The 17,230-nt window shown below is 38.0% G+C and overlaps 1 protein-coding gene across 5 annotated transcripts in view; it reads left to right on the forward strand.

The window, feature by feature from the left end:
• Positions 1-17,230, forward strand: part of sonb (SON DNA and RNA binding protein b) — a 41,218-nt gene that overhangs the window by 17,311 nt on the left and 6,677 nt on the right. For 3 of the 5 annotated variants that reach the window (XM_078409632.1, XM_078409634.1, XM_078409635.1), the window contains exons 6-8: positions 8,225-8,401; positions 9,597-9,707; positions 12,767-12,883. In XM_078409632.1, coding sequence (XP_078265758.1) covers positions 8,225-8,401; positions 9,597-9,707; positions 12,767-12,883 — 405 coding nt within the window. Of the gene's footprint in view, positions 1-8,224; positions 8,402-9,596; positions 9,708-12,766; positions 12,884-15,342; positions 15,462-17,230 lie in introns of all 5 variants that reach the window. The other 2 variants (XM_078409636.1, XM_078409637.1) reach the window with 2 other exon arrangements.

A 17,230-nucleotide genomic window follows, 5' to 3' on the forward strand; every position in this document is an offset into this window, starting at 1 on the left:
CAATTGTTATGCCATTTTTGTCATTTTATTGTGAGATTAACTAAAATCTAGGGTGTGTTTGCAGAACATCCTGCTGTGTACCACATCAACATCCTGCTGAATGCCATATCAACAAATGTTCTTCATAAATAAATCGCCAGAGCTTGGACTGATTCAATTTCACAAGTTGAAGAATGTGGTCATATTTTGTATTCCACATCAGTCACAGAATATCTGCCACAATTTCAAACTGATGAACCTTTTCCCCCCCCAATATTTAACAACCAATTGCTAGAAAAATCTCATCTGGTCATTTAGGTATGATTATGTGCTTGAAATCCAAGCATATATTAAACTCTTCCCTACTCATTCCATTCTTTGTGTCAATCAATTTCCCACCTGAGAAGTCCTTTACATCTTGTCTTGTGTGAATGATTCAGGTTTTCTTGGGCTTACAATTTTAAGCTTTATAAATCAGTAAACGTTTTCTAATTTGGGTCATCTTATCAATATGTTCGTGGAACATCAACTTCAGTTGGCATCATTCTGTTTGGGGTAGAGAAGAGATAAATGTGACGAGTGGTTATCAAAGTATTAATTCACTTTGAAAGAATTACAATTTTTGGTGACGTTGATGTCCATCTACCTGATACGTATAAAAACTTATTCTAAATGTACCAACGCACTTAAACATGTTTGAAAAACAAAATGCTGGCAATCTAGAATTATAAAAAGAAAATGCTGGCAATTCACAATGGGTTATGTGGCATCTGTGGAGAGCAAAACAAGTTAATGTTTCAGATCTATGAATTGCCTTCAACGTGAGATGTATACTGTGCCCTGTGCATAGATGTTGCCTGACCAGAGCAGTTCCAGCATGTTGTTGCTCTTTCATTCAAATGTGTCTGAGACCAGACTATTTTGCCTGAATTTTGTGGCATTCCATGTCTGAATGCTAAATGCAACAGTCCATTTGAGCATGAAACACATGTATGGCAAGTTTGATTCTATTCCCACAGTGTTTTTGACTGTCCTTTTCAACAAATTTGACCGAGCAGGGAACTGAATAAAATGCTTCTGTGCAATTCCTTCATCATCCATAAGGAAATAAATTTAAAGTTTCAGATTGATGATTTTTCATCAAAACTGATGAAATTCTGATAAATGATTATTGACTTGAATCATTAATGCATTTTCTTTTTCCACAGATGCTGACTGAACTTTGTGTTTATCTCAGATTTCTGGCATCTGTATTTTTTATTTTCCTACTCAGATCCTTTTTTGTTTTTTATAAAATTCTGGTTTGGAAAGAATAAAATTATATATGGCCTTTCCCTTCTTGCATGTCTGAGATAATTTCAATACAATTCAGGCCAAGTAGAGTTTATTGTCATATGCATAAGTACGGTGAGGTAGGTACATTGAAAAGCATGCTTGCAGCATCATCAAAGGCACATTGGCAAACACAAGCAAAACAGGGTGGGGGGGGGGGGGGGAAGAGTGCACAACACAATCAGAAAAAAACCAAGTCCATTGTAGTGCATGAGATATTCTGTTGTTGAGGTTGTTGTGGGGTTGTGCGAGTTGATTCAACAATCCGATAGCTGCAGGAAAGTAGCTGTTCCTGAACCTGGTGTACAACTTTGGGATTTTTTGCCTGTTGGTATCACTGTGAAGAGAACATGGCCCAGATGTTGAGTCCTTGATGATAGATGCTATCTTGAGGTGCTTTTGATGGAGGGGAGGGTTGTGCCAGGCTCAGTATACCAGTCTCTGCAGCCTTTGGAGTTTCTGTGCATTGACATTGCCATTTGAAGCCATGATGCAACTTGTCAGGATATTTCTCCAGTGCATCTGCGGAGGTTTGTTAGAGCATTTGGAGACACACCAAATCTCTTTAAACTTCTAAGAAAGTAGAAGCGCTGGTGCATCTCCTTCATGATCATACATGTGCTGGGCCCAGGACATGTCTTTGGAGATATTAACACCCAGGCATCTGAAGCAGCTAACTCTACCAGCAACCCGCTGATGAAAACTGGAGCATGGTCTCCCAACTTCCCCGTTTTGAAGTCATAAATAGTTCCTTGGTCTTGTTGATGTCTAGTGAGTTATTGCAAACTATGAATGAAGCATGACCTGAATTAAAAGGTTTAAAAGTACTACAAATATATTTAATGCACTAACCTATCAAATATACTTTTAAACAATAATTTAACAGTATATTGAAAAAATTAGTTGATTGCACATTTGCCTAAATGTTACATAGACCCTGCACAAATTTTCAGTTATTATAAATGTGCCAATTTATTGTATTTCACGTTTGATCTAGTCTTTCATTGAAAATATATTTTTTTGTATTATTTTTGGTATATTTCAATATTGATAATTATCTGCAAAATAAATTCACTTCATGTAATGGATATTGCAATAAAATCAAACACATTAGCAAATCGGTTACTTAATATACATGTTGAATAATGCGGAAATCTGAAGTATAAACAAATTACTGCAAATGTTCGGCAGGTGAAATAGCCCATGCAAAGAAAAGCAAACTGGTTTCAAGTTACCTTCCATAAGAGCTGAAACATTAACTTTTTTTTCTCCCTGCTCTTGTATCGGGCAGGTTAAATAGCATTTCCTAACTTTTTCTGTTTCCACTAATCTCTTGTTAATTATATTGTCCGAGATATATACAACAACTGTCTTCTGGCTACAAAGAACTAACTGGAATTATTTATGTTATCCGTATTAACAGTAAGCAAGTAAAATTGGTGGGCAGGTGAAAATTAGATCTTTTCTTTGGGTTTGGAGGAAAGATGTATGGATACTTTTTCTAATTTGTATCAATGAATTTGATTCAAAAATCAGCAATTTTGCAAATGTTAGCTAACAGGGAGAGATGATGGAAGGAATCAGTACAGACTGAAATGGCTTTTAAAAAAAGTGAAAGGACAGATGTTATTGTAAATGGGTATAAATGTATCTATGAATAGTTTAGAGATTCAAATTATTGGAATGGTTATGGACTAATTGTTTAATATAAAAAGGATAAAGGAGCTGGAGTAGATTCAGCATATTTTCCAACTTGTGTCAGCAATGAATACCATGATTGCTCAGCTTCAGCAATCAATACAAGGTTTACTTGCATTGGTACAATCGTAGAATAGGAATTAATGGAGGTGGTGTTTAAACTGCAGTTAACAAGTCAGCCACACCTTGATTATTATAACAAGTTGAAACCCAGCAAAATGGCATCAGAACATGATGCAATCAGAATCTCTCGGATACAGATTAAATTTACTACTTTGTCCACACCGGGTCATTGTCTGCAATATCATTTTAGTTTTCATCCTCAAATCCACCCTGTCATGTCTGCACTGATTCCACTATCCTATATATCCATTTATGGTGATGTGAATTTCTTAGAAAACTTTGGATTCAAGCCTTGTTCCTGAATTTGTGCCAGTAATCTAAGGTGGTATTGCAGCACAGCTGAGTTTGCTGTGTTATTGGAGGTGAATCTTTTGAATAAAATATGAAACAATGAGTCAATGTGTTCTGATGGAGGAAAATTATTTCATGGTACAATGAAGAAAAGTGGGGAATATCCCCTGGTTCCTGGTTAAAATTCATCCTTCATCCATCGCAATCAAAGAGATTAACCAGTTCATTTTTGTAATTTGCTGTTCGTTCGATGCTGTTAAACACATGTAGTAATTAGCTGCTTGATTTACGTAAGCTACCAGTCATTACACTTCAATATGAAAATTTATGAGATGTAAAATGATCATTAAAGGCACTGTTTAAATGCAAGTTCTCTCTTTGTTAATCTCAATTAACTGCATCTCAAAGAGTGCTTCCTTTTAATTCAATATCATTATTTAATTCCTTCCTTGCCTTAACTCATCCATGACATCCATATCGTTATCAGATATCTTGCCCATTGCTATTTCTGTAATTTCCTCTGAATCTGCAATGTTTCTGTTTTAATCTGAGCTCTGGCATATGACCAGGACTTGAAATATGTGGTTCAGTACACAGGAATTTTTTTTGTTTTCCATTTGGGAAAAATAGGATGCTGTTGCCTTATAAAAAAATTCTAATATTCACAAACTTCTTATCTCAAAATTAAATTACAACTAATAAAAAATAATGAAATTCATAATCTATATATTTGATGTTTAGCCATGGGTGTTTGTGTTTCATGGTTTTAGTCTCCTTGCTTTTTCCCTTTCTCCGTTCTCTCCCAATTTATTCCATACCTTTAAAAAAATTGCTTTGGATCCTGCCACCTACACAATTAATTAACTCCTAGCTCAGTCAACCTCCTTGGCAACAGTGTAACTGGACCAAACTATAGCCACTTGCCATATTTGACCTCTGAATGGACTTCAGAGCACAATCTGCAGCATTACTAAGGCATGTCCTAGTTCCATGTTCAATACCTTTGTTTATCTGCTGCTGAAACACATTGTTACCTTTGGACAACTGCATTTCTGCTTGGTCTCCCTTATTCTACCCACCATGCATTTCATCCAAAATTATTTTCTTCATTTTGCACATCCTGCTCACCCAACCTGGTAAAACTCACATTGTCTCATGATTAAGCCATGGCTTGATTTTAAGTCTATCAAAAGTTCTTTCAAATCCCTCTGTGTTCTGAGTCCTCCCTATCTCTGTAATCTCCAGATCTACAACTGCCCTGTACATTTGCACACCAAATATTCTAACTTTTTCATCCTTGAAATTGGTCAGTTTTTTTTAAGACTACCTTTAGCTGAGAAGGTCCCTACTTCTGGAATTTGCTCCCTAATTCTTAGTCAACTAACTTGCTTTCTTCTCAATACTTCACACTTTGGAGATAACAAGGAACTGCAGATGCTGGTTTGTAGACACAAAATGCAAGTCACTCAAGTCTTTAGAAGGGTTCCAACCCGAAACTTCGCCCATCCATGTTCTCCAGGGGTGCTGCCTGACCTACTGAGTTACTGTAGTGTTTTGTGTTTATCTCCCACTTTTGACTTAGCCTTTGGTGCATTATCTCCTAACACTCATATGAAATGCCTTGAGACACTCTGCCACATTGAATAGTCTATAGAAAGAGAAGTTTCTCTTTTTCAAAAGATAGTGACGTGATAGTACCGGGAACAGTTGGGAATTGAGAACAAATACGATTTTTAATCTGCAGTATTGATCAGTTGTCTATTTGAAGGCAAAGAATAAACCCTGTAATCAACCGCCCTCTGGTTCTGAATATTTGTCCCCAATCATTGGTTAACATGGTTTAAAGGGCATTGAGGGTGTTTTTATGACAATATTCCATGGTGCCATTGTAAATCTTAATGGTCACTCTTAAAAAGAATGTAGGGAGAGGAATGGGGATGGAACGGTATGTTATCAGCAATTGATCAGCAATCTCATTATCCATACAAATTAGGAAACTACACAATGGACCTAGCAAAAATTGATTACATTTAATTTGGGATTGTAACGTAAAAGATTAGTCATAATCTTATTGAACAGTGGAAAAGCTTGAGAGGCAACTTCGCATACATCCTCAATTCTTATTTAAGGTCATAAGTGATAGGAGTAGAATTAGGCCATTTGGCCCATCAAATCTACTCCGCCATTCAATCATGGCTGAACTATCTCTCCCTCCTAACCCCATTCTCCTGCCTTCTCCTCCTGCTTCTATGAAATCTTCATCAAAAGTGTTTTAACAATGGACCAGCATTGATTGCAGATGCCCTCTGTTGGACACGTCCTTGGCTGCTTTATTTCCATGAGTTAATGTACAGCAGATTATAGTTAGTAGAAGATGGACGCTATGCAGCTTCCTCTACAGGCCAACCAAGAACTGCAGAGGGGGTCAGGTGCTAACACCCTAGAAATGTGAATGTGGCTCCATTTATTTAAACGCTATCAAAGTGAAAATGTTCATACCCCAGAGTAAATATGAGAAGATCCCTTTTTGCACTGCAATTTGATTGAGCAATGAGTGGTGCCTGCAAATTAGATACAATTTCAGCATCAGATTAACATTGAATGTTATGTTCATATATTGCTATGCGATACCCCTTTTAGCCTGCTGTGGGAAAAATATGTCCACTTTTTCCCTGGAATGTCCTTCATGGGGCATGTATTTCATGTTAATGTTGTTTTCACTGTGCAGCTCCAACTATGCCCTGTATCTACGTTTTATCTTTGATTTCCCCCATCTCCCTATGGTACCACCTCCTCCCACCAATTAGACGTAGTCCCATTCCAAACAATCTACCCAGGCCTCAAATTCTGATTGCTTACTTACTACCCGACCTAAACATTTCCACCTTCTTTCCCTATCTCTTTCGCATCCCCCCCATTCATTTATCCCCACCGACATCAGGCTGCATTTCTATGCAATTCCAAAGCCATGTTCTTTTACTGGCACTCTATGCTGTGGAGTCTCCACTACCAAGAAAAGAGAAGAAATGCTAATGAACGACAAGAGCCTGAAGAAAGAAAAAGCAAGATAGTTTAGTTGATTCAATTTCAAAGCATGTACAGAAAGCAAACAAAAATAAGGGACCAATAGACTGGATTAAGAGTGAGCAAACAACAGTAAGAAAAATATGTTATAAAAATTACTACTACAAACCTTAAAATTTAAAAGAAAATTGTATTAAAATTTGTAATTATGGTTCACTGCTAGTTTACTAGGATTGACAGACAGTAATTAAAATAGCATGCCATTAAAAGGACTTGAAATTTCTTGACAGCTTCTGGCCATGAGTTTAGCCTGTAATTACAATGCAAGAAGAGAAACTTCATGCCACTCGCTGCATTTGAAAAGGAACCTGGCATCTGTGAAGCAAAGCAGATGCAAAATTTCTCAATAGTTTGTCTTTGGCTGAGAAGGAAAGAGCTCTGATGTGTTTTGGTCACAGAATAGATCTCATTTAGCTTGGCTAAATGAAGTTTTATCTTTTTGCATTTGGTCCTTTATAATTTTTTTATCTATGATAGGTGAAAATCTGATTTTTTTGCAACTAAGGCCAGAGGTTTATATGTCCCTGCTCTATGCATACTGGAATTAAGTTCCAAATTGTAAACTAGATAATTCTAAAAAGCTAATATTTTATGCTTAGTATGACAACTATTTTTTCTAATTCTGACGAACAGATGAGGATTTATTCACTGACATTTTTTATTGCTAAGCTGTAAAATATAAATAGGGTATAGAGGATAGCTGGCCAGAATTTATTTTCCACGGTAGGGAAACTAGTGGGCATATGTTTAAGGTGAGAGGGAGGAGTTTTAAAGGGGTTCTGAGGGATAAATATGCCACACAAAGAGTCGTTGGTATCTGTAATGAGCTGCTGGACAAACAGGATGAATAACATTTAAGAGGCATCTGGACAGTTACCTGAAAGAGCAGGGCGTAGATGGAAATGGGATTAATGCAGGCAAGTGGGATCGGTATGGATAGGCATGGTGATCGGCATAAATACAGTGGGCTGAAGGGTCTGTTTCTGTGCTGTACAACTCAGTGACTCCATTACTTTAATATTAATCAATTTTAGCAAAAGGGCGCATCTATTTTTGTGGTTACATAAACAGAATTTGATAAGTTAGGCTTTGATCTGTATTTGAAAGTTAACTCTTGGTTATTCTACTGAAAGAAACTATTAAGCACCTGCAATACTCTAAAATTATACTAAATTAAAGAAAAATACTGCAGATGCTGAAAACTGAAATGGAAGCAGAACATACTGTTAATTGTTAGATAGGGAGAAAACAAATTATTATTTTCCATTTATGGTAGAAGGTAAAATATTAAGTCGCTCTGACTGTATCTCTGTCTCCTATTCCTCTCTATCTCTCTAAAATATATCTGTCTCTCAGCAGGTGGTGCCTGATCTAAATATTTTAAAAATTGTTTTGTTTTATATTAAACTAAACACAATAAACGATATACATAATAAACTAAACACATTAAACTAAAAACTATAACACACTTTCGCATTAACATCTATATATCCACTGCAGTATTTCTTAACCCTTGGAGGATAGTAATCTGAGAATATCACAATTTGGCATCACAATTTAATTCCCTGATAGTTATCCTGCAAGATAGGGTTAAATTTAGCTGTTCAATCCTGCTAAAATGGAGTTACCGTCACGATCCACAACAAAGTACCTCTGCTTAGAAGAAGATTGTTAGCAGTAATGTTTAAGTGAGTGCTGACTGTCCCTTTATTACCAGAATGCCACAGTGAAACCAGCTGCAAAAACCCAGGTGGCTTTGACTAAGGAGTTTCCAGTTTCCTCTGGTTCACAGCACAGGAAGAAGGAGGTGCTGAATGTTTATGGACAATGGGTTCCTGTGGAAAAAAGTAGTGAAGAAACCACTGATGATGTCTTTCCAGATGTCTGTACTCAGGTGAGAATTGTGCCATTGAATATTTACAGTGCATTGCCCAGTTTGCATTCTTCATTTGTTTTTTATAGTTCTCAAGTCACTGTAAAATGTTATCCAACAGACTCAGCCCAATGAGCCAGTAGAAAATTTATTTTATTTAAAGAGATTACTGCAGATTACTACCGCTGGGATTTTGACTGAACATAGCCTTTTCTGTGTGCAGTGATGTTAACCGTTTTCTTGCTGTCACGAAGATGAAATCAAATTGGCTGGAGACTGGCTTCTGTGATGGTGGGAATCTCAGGAGGGAGACAGAGTAGGTCATCTGTTTGGCACTTCAGGCTGAACCTAGTGGTGAATGCTTCAACCTTTTATTTAGCTTTCACGTGCTGGGCCCCGCCGTCGTTGAGGATGGGGATGTTCTTGGCGTCTGCTCCTCCTGTTTACTCGTCCACCACCAGCCATACAGAGGTATTGTCTACGATTTAAACCAACATCTGCAGTTCTTTCCTACACAAGCTAAAGATTATGTTGATATGTATTTCTGCTGCTATTAATAGGCCAGAGAGCCTCACTAATATACTTTTTCAACTGTCATAGGTCCTGAGTCCCAATTAGTGCTTAGTAGGACCACTGAACACTGTGTAGGGCGTCCACCATATGAAGACGAGCATTTGTCATCAAAAGAGCTCGTGAGATGGCCATCATGATAATGCTGTTATAGACAGATGCAGCTGCCACAGATGGATTGGGTGAGGGTGAAGTCAAGTAGGTTTATCCCACCTGGTGGTTTATTTATTACATGCTGCAGACCCAGTCAGGCAGCCATGTTCTTCAGAACGCAGCTAGCTCAGTCCACGGCAATGCTACCAAGCCACTCTGAGTGATAGAAGTTCAAGTCCCCCACACATGGTACATTCTGAACACACTAAAGAAGGGTCCTGACCCGTAAAGCCATCCATCCTTTTTCTCCAGCGATACTGCTTGACCCGCTGAGTTATACCATCCAGCACTTTGTGTCCAACTCTGGATTATTAGTCCATTTCTCTAGATTACCATTCTTGTAACATACACTGCAGTGCCATCATCAAATCATAGAACGTGAGTTGTCAATAGGAGCCAAGGGTTCAGGAAACCCAGCCTAAAATTGCAGTGAGAAGAAAAAAGTCTGCAGTTGCATCTCTCCATATGGCAATGTTAGCATCTTGTGTTTTAGGCCGTGGATATCTCTGCAACGATGACTGAGAGAGCAACAGCTCAGAAACGCCTCGTTAAGAATCCGTACGATGTGGAGGCAATGTCAATTATACTCAGGACACAGGAACAGGTATGTGGGATATGGTCATTGGCCAGGGCTGGGTCAATGGAAAAATAGATTCATGACTGTCCTCTTTCAGAAATGAAAGATTGGGAATGTCCAGGAGGCTGGGGGTTCATCCCAAGTCTGTGCAATATATTCCAGTGCAGCTTCGCTGGGACAGAACGACCATCGAAATGGGCATCAGTTGCATTTGTATTTTTTTGTGAACTAGAGGATACTCTCATCAGGAATGAGTAGGTTAACCTATGATGAGCATTTGTCGGCACTGGGCCTGTCCTCGCTGGAGTTTAGAAGATTGAGGGGGACCTAATTGAAACATACAGAATAGTGAAAGGCTTGGGTAGAGTAGATGTGGAGAGGATGTTTCCACTAGTGGGAGAGTCTAGGACTAGAGGTCATAACCTCAGAATTAAGGATGGAGGTGCGGAATTTCTTTAATCAGAGGGTGGTGAATCTGAAGAATTCTTTGCCACAGAAGGCTGCGGAGGTCAAGTCAGTGGATATTTTTAAGGCAGATATAGATTCTTGATTAGTACAGGTATCAGAGGTTATGGGGAGAAGGCAGGAGAATGGGGTTAGGAGGGAGAGATAGATCAGCCATGATTGAATGGCAGAGTGGACTTGATGGTCCAAATGGCCTAATTCTACTATTTCTTATGATCTCCTGACTTGATTCATTGTGCAATATCTGGTAATTGTAAGGTAGCTTTCATCAATCAGTATAGGTGAGATTGCAGCACAACTTTATGTACACATCAGAAAGTAATAAGGGCACAAATAAATAGTCATGTGTTAAAATGGATGATTGTATCACCACAGTATCATAGAGCTATTAGCACGAAAACAGGCCATTTGGCCCAGCTCGTTCATGCCGACCAAGATGCCCCATCAAAGAGATGGAAATTAATTATTAACAAGAACCTTTTTACATGGAATTTATCATTTTTGCATTTTAGGATTTATTTAACCTTTAAACTATTTAGTTATTCGTTATTAAATAGGGGGCGGCACGGTAGCGCAGCGGTAGAGTTGCTGCTTTACAGCGAATGCAGCGCCGGAGACTCAGGTTCGATCCTGACTACGGGTGCTGCACTGTAAGGAGTTTGTACGTTCTCCCCGTGACCTGCGTGGGTTTTCTCCGAGATCTTCGGTTTCCTCCCACACTCCAAAGACGTACAGGTATGCAGGTTAATTGGCTGGGTAAATGTAAAAATTGTCCCTAGTGGGTGTAGGATAGTGTTAATGTACGGGGATCACTGGGCGGCACGGACTTGGAGGGCCGAAAAGGCCTGTTTCCGGCTGTATATATATGATATGATATGATATGACATAAAAGAATGCAGATGCTGGAATGTGGAGCAGCGAACAATCTGTTGGAGGATCTCAGCGGGTCGTACGGCATCTATGGATGGAAATGAATGGTTGATGTTTTGGGTCAAGACCCTGCATCAAGGCGGAGAGGGGAGATAGGCAGTATAACGAGGAGGTGGGGGGTAGGGGCGGTCTTGGGACAGAAACAAGAGGTGATTGATGGAGGATGAAGGAGATAAAGGATGATGGACATATGGAGCCAAGTAAGAGAGGGGGATGGGTTGAACTGGGAAGTAGAGGCAGGAAAATGATGGATGGAGGCATACAGGAGAAAAATGGAAGAAATAAGGAAAAATTGAAGAAAATAAGCAGATGGAGCCAGGTAGGGCGAGTGGTGTGTGCAGGTGGGGACAGCTGTTGAAAGGTAATAAGCAGGAACATCAAGACTGCCAATGCTGGAATCTAAGTTAGGAAGCTGAAAATGGGAGTCATTTGGGAAGAGGTGAGTGGCCGATGGAACTGGAGTTAGAACCAGATTGAGGGGGAGAACCTCTGAAATGTATGTGAAGTCGGTGGATGGAGACAGAAAGAGGAGGGGGCAAAAGTGGGCAATGGAGTGCAGTCGGTGGGCATTTGAAAAGGGAATAAAAAATGGGAGCACGCTGGGAGGATCAGAAGGAGTAGGGGGTTCATAAGTTCATGAGTCATAGGAGCAGAAGTAGGCCATTGGCCCATGGCCCATCAAGTCTACTCTGCTATTCATTCATAGCTGATTTATCTTTCCCTCACAACCCCATTCTCCTGCCTTCTCCCCATAACCCTTGACAACATTACCAATCGAGTATCACTCCATCTCTACCTTAAAAATACCTAATGACATGGCCTCCACAGCCATCTGTGGCAATGAATTTCACAGATTTACCACCCTCTGACTAAAGAAATTCCTCCTTATCTCCTTTCTAAAGGTACATCCTTTTATTCTGAGGCTATGCCCTCTGATTCTACATTTTCCTACTAATGGAAGCATCTCCACATCCACTCTACTCAGGCCTTTCACTATTTGGTAAATTTCAATAAGATTCCCCCTCATCCTGCTGAACTCTAGCAAGTACAGGCCCTGTGCCGTCAAACATTCATCATATGTTAACCCAGTCATCCCCGGGATCATTCTCGTAAACCTCCTCTGGACCCTCTCCAAAGCCAGCACATACCTTCCTCAGATATGGGGCCCAAAACTGCTCACAATACTCCAAATATGATCTGACCAGTGCCTTATAAAGCCTCAGCATTACATATCTGTTTTTACGTCCTCGAAATAAATGCTAACATTGCATTTGCCTTCCTTTCTACCGATGCAAATTGCAAATTGACCTTTTGAGAGTCCTGCACCAGCACTCCCAAGTCCCTTCGCACCTCTGTTGGGGGGGGGGGGGGGGGGGGGGGGAGAGAAAAAAACCACTTAAGAGATTTAGGAGAGGTGGAAGAGAAATGCAGCATAGACATGTCCAATCAAATTGATTGCTTCTATAGTGGAACCTCTGCTTATTATTTGATGACTGGTAGATCTTTAAAGAATAGAGAATAAAGTGAATAATGTTTAGTGCAAGATAAGGTTCAGTAAAGTCTGATTAAAGACAGTCTGAGGGTCTCCAATGAGGTAGATAGTAGCTCAGGACTGCTCTCTAGTTGTTGGTTGGATGGTTCAGTTGCCTGATAACAGCTAATATGATTCCAATATATTCTCTTTCCATCAGATTGATGTGTGGGCTCAGGCAAACTCTCTGCCCGGTCAGTTCACAGGTAGTACTGGAGCTCACGTCTTGACCTATGAGGAATTAACACATAGTGGTCCTCAAGCCTGGATCAGGAAGGTAATGGACATATTTGTGGACTAATTTCTGTTACCATCTTTAAAAGCATGAGACAAGTTAAGAATGTGTTATGGGTCAGTAAGGATGAAGTCCACAAGGATGTCTTATCAACAAAGTCCGTTTCATCTTTCTCTGCAAAAACAAGCATATTTCTCTGACTTGATTGTTCTTTTCTAATTGACTGATAATCTCAATCAAATCTTAAGTACTTGAAAAAGAAGAGATTTTCCTGCTTGTTTTATGTTGATTGACTTTCTGCATTATGTCGTGCCATCATATATGTACATCCTACATTGAGTGTGACCATCAGACAGAGCTGGTGATACTCTCTGCAGGCGTGTTTATTGATTTCATTTGTTCTTACATAAAGTTACGGTAAGGGTAGAAGAGAAAATAGATGATTTCTAGAATGCTGCTAGGAGTGGAAAGCATCTATCTATACTCATAGTCTAATCAATGTAAGAGCTCTTGGACTGGGCTAGAGCACTTGGTGCCACTGCATTTAATTCTTACATATATTCTAGGATATAATGTAAGTCACATGCTTTGATTCAAGATTGGACAGAAATGGGTAAAAAAAAAATGGAAAGCATGCATAATAAATGAATCCTGGACAAAATGTTTCATTTCAATAGTCAAGGCCTCCAAGGGTTTGCATAAGAATCCTCAGAAGGGAAAAGTATGAAACAGCATATTCCTTATTTTTTATATCACTCGGTGCTTCAAACTGATATTAATAAGAACCATATAGATATTCAGAGTAACTGTGCATGGACATTGGAAAAACTTTTTAAAATCATATTTAATGTTATATTATCATAAAATTGTCATTTTAAAGCTCTTTAGCCTAACCACGTGCTATATATTTACATAAAATGTAGCAGTTGTTACAATATTTTCAACTGGCAATGCAAGCTGCTTTCAGTTTAAACAAGAAAGAAATAATAAAAGGGAAAGTAATGCTTTGTGTTTTTATATTTCTTTTTACAAACTGTTGAATGTTACATGGTTGGTGCTTCATTTCTATAGTCAATCTATTTGAGGAACAAAAAAAAACTAATGTCTGTTTCAGTTCATGTTCAGTGGTGTATCCAGTTCACAAATAAAAGATGCAGTTTTGCAAAGAGAATTTAACTGGAGCCCAAATTAAAATTAGTACAAAAACAATTGTTTCATATATCTTTTATATTATGTATGCCATCAAAAGCTTTTGTCTTTCAAAGTCATACAATTTGACATAAATCTTTCATACATTTGATGTTCATTGGAAATTAAGTATTTTATTTCCCTTCTGCTCTTAACAAACTCTGCTCTGAATTTCAAGTCGAGTTTATTGTCATATGCACAAGTATGGTGAGATACAGATGTAATGAAAATCCTGCTTGCAGCAGCATCACAGCCAACACACAAGATAAATTGTGCATAATTCTGCAAGACAGTAAAAAGACATCAAGTATGCATAAAACAGATTAGTGCAAATTGCTATTAGAAAACAAGTCCATACTAGTGCAATAAGTGGTTCATCTTGTTCTATTGCTGAGGTAGTATTCTACAACTACAGTCCTATTTCATCATGGCATAACTCCTACAATAATGTGGCAATTTGTGTCTTGCCTGCTGCTCTACTTATCCCAAGCGTCATTTTCCTGTTCTTTTAAAATCTAGATTTTGCATTCTTTCCAAGTTCTATCAACAGCAGTGGTAAGGGTTTGGTAAAATGGTAAGACTTACTTTACTGATTCAAATAATCAGACAGTCTCCTTGAAATTTAGGGTTCTTCTTTAAAAGCGCATTCTCCTTTCGCTCTAGCCCAGTAGAATGAACTGGGATACTTTTTGCCCTATCTAGCTCCACAAACCAAGCTGATAAAGCAAACTCAACAAGCATATCTGCTATCCTCAGAAATTTCTCGTATGCCTTTCTTGATCTATCAAACATAAATTTTAAAGCATAAATTACAATTGCCCAGCTCCCCTTGTTCTTTGATTTTTAAATTTTAAATTAATGGCCTTTTGTGTCTGCCTAAATCTCCAGAATGCAATATGATGAATATTATTTGTATATATTTTTTAAATCGCAAGTTAAGACTAAGTACGACTTTCTCAGAGGATATTATTGTTAAGTGTTCTTTCCCCAAAGACATTAGTTTTGAACAGGGTCTTTCATTTTACTACAAAACCTTCTTGTTTTCAATACCCAAATTTGATTGAGAAAGAAGCATGAACAAGATTTTGTGTCACTTAGTATATTAGTAATTATATTCTGAGTTAATGCATTCCAGACCTTTATAGTAGAACATATGGAAAGAAAATACTTTGTAATAAATTATTTGTTTTATGTCTCTTTTCTATGTAAATTGTGTGCAATTAATAACATAGTGAAATTGGATTTGTGAACTGAATACATATTGGAGATACTGAAACAGATGTTGATGATAAAAAAATTCTATCATTGCAAAGCAGGTGCAAAAGCAGGACGGAACCCTGGGCGACATTGGCTGGGGTTTGTATCATTCTCTGCATGGTTGCCTCTTTCTTTTCTGAGGTTCCTCGAAAAACAGGGCAAGAAGGAAACGGAAGTAAGTAAAAACCATCCAGGTTTTTGGGATGAGTCTCCTGGTATTCCACATCATTGGTTTATTTGAAGCGTTACTCTATAAGCTGTTTAGACAGTTTCTGCATGTGTTCCAGTATGTCATTAAAGAAAGAAAACGTTTAAGTTTCAAAGATGTTTCTGATTAGTTGTAATGAACTTTGAATTCTATGGTTTGCTTAAAACAATAATTGAAGACAGCAGCATGAAAACGGTTAAAGGCTTAATTAAATAATCTACTAAACTAATTGAATTCTATATTTTATCTACAATTTTCTTAATCGCAGGCCTTTATGAATCTGATGCTTTATAATCACGATTCAACGTACATTTGGCACTCTTGCATGAGTTATTTTAAATTTAAAAACAATGACTGTACTAAAATAGCGTATTTGCATGGTTCAACGTTTTAATTAGATTTTATAGTTTTACTTTTTCCTGAAATAATGCCTAACAGTAAATGTGTTTACTTTGGTAAAACACATTTTGTTAGTGGGTAACCTCAAAACTTTGGGGGCTTCTTTATAAATGAACATGGCTGCTGATTAAAAGTTAAAATAGCTTTTTTTGCCACTTTAGCTATTATGATTTATTTAATTCTGGGTGGATAACTAACGACAGATATTTAATATCTTCTTGAGCATAATACTTTTTAATAATAATCCAGAGTAGCACCTCGATATACAGGTCAATGGTACAATTACATCCCCTTTATTTTTTTTAAGTTAATGCAATATAATGAAACTTATATTGCCTGTAATATTACAAGGTTTGCCTCATTATCACACTGTAATAACCATTAACCATTAAATTGACCATGGAAATCGTGTAACTATTAGCATTTGACTGCTGGATTGGGTTTCCCATAAGGTATTAAAAGTCACTTATCTCTACAAAGTTTGACATTTTTTTGAGTTATGGTATTCAACAATGGCTGGTGTTGAGCTGGGAGAGAAAGTGAGGAAGGACAAAGGGAAGTGATGGTTCATAACTGAGCTGAAAACTTCCCCTTCTCTGTACACCAGTTAAATCCTTTTAGCTGCCTTGCTGCCATGTGCAGTCCCAATGGAGGTCTAGCTGTGTGCACTTTTTCCTTGGTTTTCAAATGCATAGCTTTTATCTGCACTCCAAACATCTAAACAGCAGGCACAGCAATTTGTACGCGAGCCCTCTTCTACCGTTTGATATGTAATCAAACTCCATAAATCGGCCTTTCCCTCATATTTATAATTAACATTTGACCGAAGGTCAATTGTTATTTGTAGAATACAATTCAAACTGTCACAGGTGGTAAGTAATGTCTTCCCATACTCTATACCAAGCCTGTTATGATTGTGCATCTCGGTACAAGGTGAGAATGAAGTCTGGAGCAAACAGTCCAGATACTACTCTCCAATCCTCCTGTGTTGGAATATCACAAACTTGTATTTGAGAATGATGCTGAGGCAGGGAGATTTGAAACATAAATATCTACACCAAATAGTTTCTTTGTCCACAAAGTCCTACCTACTGCAATCGACACAGCCTACTTTGCATATCTTAGATAATATTATTTCTATATTTTGTTACAGAACATGGATTAAACACTAAATCACCGGATGACCTAAGCTTAGATTACTTATGCCAGCTTCACTTTCTGCAGCTTTCAAATTGCATTTGATTCACAATCTCACCAAATGTTCAACTTTCACCCTTTACGATGCACTCTATGACCAGTCTGTCAGCAGAAACTGTTTGCTTTTACACTCTTTATAT

Source organism: Rhinoraja longicauda, chromosome 12 (assembly GCF_053455715.1).
Source record: "Rhinoraja longicauda isolate Sanriku21f chromosome 12, sRhiLon1.1, whole genome shotgun sequence".
Classification (NCBI taxonomy): domain Eukaryota; kingdom Metazoa; phylum Chordata; class Chondrichthyes; order Rajiformes; family Arhynchobatidae; genus Rhinoraja; species Rhinoraja longicauda.